This window comes from Antennarius striatus, chromosome 13 (assembly GCF_040054535.1).
Source record: "Antennarius striatus isolate MH-2024 chromosome 13, ASM4005453v1, whole genome shotgun sequence".
Classification (NCBI taxonomy): Eukaryota; Metazoa; Chordata; class Actinopteri; order Lophiiformes; family Antennariidae; genus Antennarius; species Antennarius striatus.
Window position 1 is genome coordinate 3,450,419 of NC_090788.1, and position 7,082 is coordinate 3,457,500.

General features: G+C 44.3%; 1 protein-coding gene across 2 annotated transcripts in view; it reads left to right on the forward strand.

The window, feature by feature from the left end:
• The first annotated feature begins 875 nt into the window (after positions 1-875).
• tmprss15 (transmembrane serine protease 15) overlaps positions 876-7,082 on the forward strand; it is a 6,466-nt gene continuing 259 nt past the window's right edge. The window contains exons 1-25 of one of the 2 annotated variants that reach the window (XM_068330850.1): positions 876-904; positions 1,210-1,352; positions 1,476-1,538; positions 1,624-1,671; positions 1,774-1,893; positions 1,994-2,096; positions 2,321-2,430; positions 2,499-2,639; positions 2,817-2,972; positions 3,126-3,240; positions 3,446-3,599; positions 3,694-3,835; positions 4,190-4,279; positions 4,417-4,542; positions 4,632-4,775; positions 4,894-5,004; positions 5,186-5,309; positions 5,425-5,517; positions 5,590-5,639; positions 5,729-5,806; positions 5,890-6,034; positions 6,134-6,315; positions 6,607-6,702; positions 6,816-6,955; positions 7,048-7,082. The exon at positions 7,048-7,082 is cut by the window's right edge and continues 20 nt beyond it. In XM_068330850.1, coding sequence (XP_068186951.1) covers positions 891-904; positions 1,210-1,352; positions 1,476-1,538; positions 1,624-1,671; positions 1,774-1,893; positions 1,994-2,096; positions 2,321-2,430; positions 2,499-2,639; positions 2,817-2,972; positions 3,126-3,240; positions 3,446-3,599; positions 3,694-3,835; positions 4,190-4,279; positions 4,417-4,542; positions 4,632-4,775; positions 4,894-5,004; positions 5,186-5,309; positions 5,425-5,517; positions 5,590-5,639; positions 5,729-5,806; positions 5,890-6,034; positions 6,134-6,315; positions 6,607-6,702; positions 6,816-6,955; positions 7,048-7,082 — 2,723 coding nt within the window. In that variant the 5' untranslated portion in view covers positions 876-890. The remainder of the gene's footprint in view (positions 905-1,209; positions 1,353-1,475; positions 1,539-1,623; positions 1,672-1,773; positions 1,894-1,993; positions 2,097-2,320; positions 2,431-2,498; positions 2,640-2,816; positions 2,973-3,125; positions 3,241-3,445; positions 3,600-3,693; positions 3,836-4,189; positions 4,280-4,416; positions 4,543-4,631; positions 4,776-4,893; positions 5,005-5,185; positions 5,310-5,424; positions 5,518-5,589; positions 5,640-5,728; positions 5,807-5,889; positions 6,035-6,133; positions 6,316-6,606; positions 6,703-6,815; positions 6,956-7,047) is intronic. The other variant, XM_068330851.1, reaches the window with a different exon arrangement.

The window sequence follows — 7,082 nt, forward strand, 5'->3', positions numbered from 1 at the left end:
ATATGGATTTTTACATGGATCTGCATCAGATTGTAGAGCTCAGCTAAACCTGCATTGATTAATGTACATTATGTATGAAATCAATCAATCAATTGCTGTGATAAACATGTTGATGGAGGGATGTTGTCCATTTATATATCTTCATGTAAACCATCCGTCAGCAGTTTTTTCTACTCTGACTCATCGCTCCAGCAGCCCGATCGTTATGGATGATTATCAGTAGCTGAATTTATTATCAACGGTCATAATGATAATGAGCCATTTGTCATTTTCTGCTCAATAAAAGCAGATCAGGGATCAGATTCGGAGTCAAACAGGACAGTTAGTGAATATAGAACAGCCAGATTGTGAAAATAGAAGAAGAGTGGCAGGAGAGCTGATCTGAAGTCAGCAGCAGGTACGTTCAAAACAAACAGGTGAGTCTGCTTCTACCAGCGCCAACAGGAAGTGAATGAGAATCACTGATGAGGTTTAATATTTAAGAATGGATCGGATGGTGATTCCATCGATTGTAAAGAAGATAAATGCTTGTCTGGTAGTGTGATTGATATATTGATAAGCTGATGTATTGATCATGTGCCCCAGCTGTCGGTATGGCTCGCAGCCTGTCGTCTCTGGAGTTCCTCCTCATCGTCGTGTCGTCTCTTCTTCTGCTCTGTTGCGTCGGACTGATCGTAGTTTCATCGATCAGCCTGCAGCCTGACGGTAAACACATGGCCTGCTGATCAGGTGCCAGGTGAGGTATTATTGATTGATCAGTGTGTTGTTGGCGTGTATAGGTGCCGCTGAACCGTCTGTGCTGAGCGGTCGGATGGTGATCACAGAGGGAGCAGTTTTCACGGAGGAGCTGAAGAATTCCAGCAGTCTGCAGTTTAGATCCCTGGCCTTCGATGTCCAAAACCTGGTGAGGGCGCAGGCTTTTATTTTGAAAGGTAGCAATCTCTTTTATTGTGAAAAACAAAAAAGCAAGTGGCTAAAAAGAGTTTGGTCAACAGGTATCCGAGGCATTCAGTCACAGTGATGTCAAAAATCTCTTCAGGTTTTGTCGGGTTTTATCATTCAGGTCAGATATTAGTCAGTAACAACTGATCAAACTGATCATTTTACCAATCGAATGACTGATTGATTAACTGATTACTCAGGATGCAATTATTTTGAGTCCTGCGATCATTTTAATATTTATAGTTGAATGATGTATTTTCTTTTTAGTCAGGGCAGTGTGGAGGTGACCTTTGACCTCTGGTTTGAGCAGATGATCAGCGTGAAAGAGGTGGAACAGAACCTGGAGGCGGGGCTTCAGGAGGTTGGGTCCACAGGATTGGTGATTGACGGGAGCAGCATCCAGATCACAGGTGAAGAAGATGTGGGATTTATTCAAGTTGTCAAATTCAATCTTCAACAAGTTCAAAGGTCAGAAATAACCAAAATAAGAATAACTGAAATTGGAATTTTAATAGAGTGACTGTTTTCTGCAGAGAAGCAGGACGTGACAACAGCTTCACCAACAACCATCACACCCACAAGTGAGAGAACAACAGGTGAGGCCAAGAAATCAGTCGGTTCGGACACATTTTCACTGGATGCAGCGTGAGTCAGGAAGTAACTGTGAACCTCGTCCTGCAGAGAGACCCAAAGAGACGACAGCAACAACCGCTGGACCCACGACAGCAGGTGGGGAAGATGCACCCTGACAGCCAACGACTCAAGTCATCCATTGGTTAAAATGTATAAATGACGTCACATGACATCTCGCGTCTCACTTCGTCCCCGCAGTGGCGTGTCCTCCTAATCAGAGACCGTGTGTCAACGGATCAATATGTGTTCTGATCACTCGCTTCTGTGACGGAGTCCATGACTGTCCTGACGGCTCTGATGAAGACGCTGCTTTCTGTGGTCAGTCACCTTTACATTCAAAGAACGATAAAATACTTCCTGTTTCACCGACATCAGGTTAATTCAACTTTCTATCACATCATCTCTCCGGTTTCTATAGCTACGGCATGTGATGGGCAGTTCTTGCTGCCGGGTCCGAGTGGTTGGTTCGCTTCTTCAGAACATCAATACAACAGCAGCAGCTTCTGCCGCTGGATCATCAGGTGAGATTCTCTGACGTCCAGAAGGATGATGATGAGAACAAACTATTGAAAGAAACGCGGAGACTTTCAAAATAAAAGCTCCAAGACTAAAACATAGAGCAGCTTTCTATATTTTAAAGGATGAAGTCTATAAAACCCAAAGTCACACGTTGTGGGTAGAGAATTCTTTTGTGGAATGGTTGACATGATTCTTGGCTCGTCTTAATCCGAGTTTTTGTTTTCAGAGTCCATCCAGGACTTTCTGTGGAGATCAGATTCCTGCGGTTTGAAACGGAGGAAATCAGTGATACTCTGCGACTTTATGAGGGAGTCGGAGCAGGAAAACATCTGACAGGTAAACTCAAAACTGGATCCTCTGTCCCGTGGTTCAACTCAACTCATTCGTTTTAATACCTTGTGCAGCCGAGTTCTCGGGCTCCTCTCCACCTGGGACCGTGTGGCTCCTAACCGACCAATCAACTGTGGAGTTTATTTCTGATGACATCAACAATCTATCGGGTTTCAATGCCACCTACAGATCGGCCAACATCTCCAGTCTCTCAGGTGTGTTAACTTCAAACAGGTGTATAAAACCACTGTGTTACCATATCTAACCTGTGTGTGTATGTGTGTGTGTGTGTGTGTGTGTGTGTGTGTGTGTGTGTGTGTGTGTGTGTGTGTGTGTGTGTGTGTGTGTGTGTGTGTGTGTGTGTGTGTGTGTGTGTGTGTGTGTGCTTTCAGATGAGCAGAAGCTGACGTGTACCTTTGAGCAGGGCATGTGTTTCTGGAGGCAGCACCAGGAAGCTGATGATGATGGCGATTGGATTCGGACCAGCGGCGCCACGTTTCCTCCTCTGAGCGGTCCGAGTGTCGACCACACCATAGGCAACAGTTCAGGTGGGTTCCAAATTCTAGTAAATATTTTTGCTTCAAAATTTAGTGAACTAATGAAAATATTTTTTTAAAAATATGTAAAGTATGAATTTTATTTGTTTTTGTTTGAATTAAAATTATTATTGGTATTATTATTCACCAGTATGAGTCTTTCAGGTTTCTACATCGTCACACCTCCAACACCTCCAAGTCCTGGCCAATGGCTGAAGAGCTTCCGGATCAACAGCCTCCCTCTGGCTCCGCCCATCAAGCCCATGTGTCTTAGCTTTTGGTAAACAAAAACAAACAAATTAGGATGTGAACAAATACACAATGAAGCAGGATGAGCCAACAACCACATAAATAAACATAAAAATGTACATAACTTGAGCCACATGGATGCAAATGCAATGAAAACAAATTTTCATATAAGCAGAAGGAAAAACAAATAAACACACATGTAAACAAACAAAAGGCAACAGAGCTTTTGTCTGCAGGTATCACATGTTTGGGGAGGATATCCACCGTCTGAACGTCCTCCTGGTCCCACCCCCTCCATCAACCTCTGGTACTGTGTTCCAGAAAGATGGTAACTATGGTGACAACTGGAACTACGGTCAGGTGACCCTCAACCTGACAACGGAGACCACGGTCAGTGACATCACGCAGGAAGTCCACAGGTTTGCCACTGATTCTTCATCAACAACGCATTTCATTGGTCGGTTGTTGCCTCTGACGTCTACAGGTGATGTTTGAGGCGCTGAAGAAAGGAGGGATGAGGAATGACATCGCTCTGGATGACATCGCACTGACCTCTGACCCTTGTGGCCCTGCCCCACCTGACCCAACCAATGTACCACTTCCAACGACACCGCCACCAATGCCAGGTAATTCTTCAGATCCTTATTTCTTTGTAAAATAATCATAAACATAAATGCTTACATTTTCTTTATAATGTGAAAGATTAAAAAATATAAATAAATAAATATGAACATATTTTATGGAGATGTTGAAACTATTGTTGGAATTTTCTTTCACTATTTTGGACTTGCCCTGCGACACCCTGGCAACCCTTCCGGGGTGTACCCCACCTCTCACCTGTAGCCACCTTGGATAGGCTGCAGCATAGGCAGATACACGGCTGAAGACGAAGACAGTCATTTCAATTTTAAAGAATATTAATGGATGGACTTTCAAAGTCATTTCTTATTGGAAACTGAACTGGGATCTTTTCTCTTCAGTTGACTGCGGCGGTCCTTTTGAACTCTGGGAACCAAACTCCACCTTCAGCAGCCCAAATTATCCACATTCTTATGGGGACAGGGCTAAGTGTGAGTACAGCAGTCTCCGTTATTATTCAAACCTCAGCAATCATTGTTTAGGGATTCGACCGATGTCCCCACTGTGTTTGCAAACTCACCATGAAATCATGGGTTTCGTTTCCACCCATGATGCCCTCCTGCTGCAGGTTTGTGGACTCTCCACACCAGCAAGGGTCGAAACATCCAACTCCACTTCCTGGACTTTGATGTGGAAGCCTCCTATGATATGGTGGAGGTGCGGGACGGAACCGGTCCCAAGTCCTCCCTGCTGGGTGAGGATGTGTTTTTCACCACAGACGTGTGAACAGATGACTTTACTCCAGTTTATTCTACTTCAGTGAGAAACTTGTTTTGTTCCCAGCTGTCCTCACTGGCAAAACTGGCCCCGCCCACGATTTATACTCAACAACCAATCAGATGTCAGTATGGCTCTTTACTGACAAGTCAGGTCACGGCCGAGGCTTCAAAGCCAACTTCACCAGTGGGGTCAACCTGGGGTCACCAGGTGAGGTCCGGGTCAGATTAGAGGGAGTTAAACCTCTGTATTATTAGTATTGGCAATTAATTAATGTTATTGATTATTGATCATGTTTTGCACTGATTGTAAAACTGTTTGTGAATAGCTCCGTGTGATGTCAGTCAGTTCCAGTGTCAGACAGGAAGTTGTATCCATGGTAACAGTAAGTGTGATGGCCTGATGGACTGTCTTGACGCCTCTGATGAAGCCAACTGTGGTGAGTTCCTTTTTATTCTGGATCGTTCAACGGAGGCGACGCAGAAACTGAAACACGACAAACCTTACATGTTTCTTTCTTTGGCTGCATTTCAATATAAGAAAATTATATTTTCTACATGAATTAAAATTATTTTATCTGATTGAAACTGCGGTACAGTAACAATGTGACTGTGTTGCAGTGGAGTTGGAGGTGAACGGTTCCAACCGTCTTCAGTTCCAAATTCTTTCCTCTCTGTTCACCATCTGTGCCGACAACTGGAACTCTCGCCTGTCTGTTTTCACCTGCCAGTACCTGGGATACAGGTAACACATCTGTCTATCTCCTCCTGCCAGTATGTAGAATACAGGCACCTGTCTCTCTCTCTATCTGTCTCTCTTTAGACTCAAATCTGTTCTGTTCCTTCCTGACCTCCTTTAGGTCTGGCGAGGCAACATTTCTACAAGCTACACCACAAGATTCACCGTTTGCAAACGTCACAATCACCAATGGAACACTGGAAACCAGTATCAGGTGCTAAGACTAGAACCATATGTAAAATGAATCCAAACCAGTAGTTGCTGATTTCTTTTTTTATCCTTACAGTGAAACCTGCAACGTGGAGAAGGTGATTTCTCTGAGCTGTGACAACCAGCGTGAGCAAACAAGTTCATTTGTTCAAATTATTGATCCACGGCATCGGATTCACTATTTTTACAGCTGACAGAACCTCTGTTTGTTTCAGCTTGTGGTGTCCGACAGGTAGCTACTGACAAAAGGGAAATGGACCCATCAGAAGACAGGAAATCACTTCAAAGTACGAGTGAGGACTACCATCAGTCCTCCTCATCTGATTTTGTCCCTTAAAGTTTTAGGCTAACTTTATTTTATTCTTTTTTTGGTCAGGTGCCATCAAAATAGTGGGTGGGGTTAATGCGGCAAAGGGGGCGTGGCCATGGATTGTGTCTCTGCAGTGGAGGGGGGGTCATGTTTGCGGGGCCACGTTGATCGGCGAGGATTGGTTGCTGACTGCGGCGCACTGCGTCTACGGGTGAGACGGATTTGTTCTTAACATAAGTGGAACAAAAGTTAAAGACAGGTGATAGATGAAGTTGTCATGCAGTGGCCTTATTTTTCTTTTGTTCCACAGGAAAAACATTCACCTCCAGTGGTGGTCTGCTGTTCTTGGCCTTCATTCTCAAAGTGAATTAAACTCGATGGAGGTCCAGACCCGACGAGTTGATCGCGTTGTCATCAACCGACAGTACAACCGACAGACTAAAGAAGCTGACATCGCCATGATGCATCTCCAGCGGCCAGCTAACTTCACCCGTTAGTGTCAACACACAACACACTAATGTCTCACATAGTCAGGGAGAGGTTTATCTTTTTATTTTTGAACCTTTTGTTGTCTTTGTATTTGGAACAGAAGTGAAAGTAAAGCCATTAAAACTAAAGCCAAGAGGATCGATTAGCCATTTCATAAAAGAAACAATAAGAAAAAACAACTTCGTGCATTCATCCATCGATTTTGTCTATATGACATCATCGTCATATAAAAATTGCTTCTTGTTTTATATAAAACAAACTTCTGAAAATGGATTGAATCGTTCATATTTCCAGAGTACATCCAGCCGGTGTGTTTACCCCCCGAAGGCCAGGACTTCACACCAGGAAGGAAGTGTTTCATCACTGGATGGGGGCGAGAAGCTCATCAGGGTGAGCCCCATGGAGCCACATGAATGTTACAGATAGAATAAATACAAGAAACAATAATAACTGTAACACACAACATAGAAAAAACTCCAGAAACCTGAATCTCTCTCGCCCAGGTCCCATCCCAGACGTTCTCCAGGAGGCTGAGGTTCCTCTGGTGGGGGAGGACCAGTGTCAGCTGTGGCTTCCTGAATACACCATCACCTCCAGCATGCTGTGTGCAGGATACCCCGAGGGAGGGGTCGACAGCTGTCAGGTAAAAGCTCACTTGGACTCCCCATCAGCCTCCGATCCACTCAAAATAGGCTCAAAATAAATTTGATCCCCCCCCCCATATTTTTATTTCAGGGTGACTCTGGAGGTCCACTGATGTGTCTGGATGA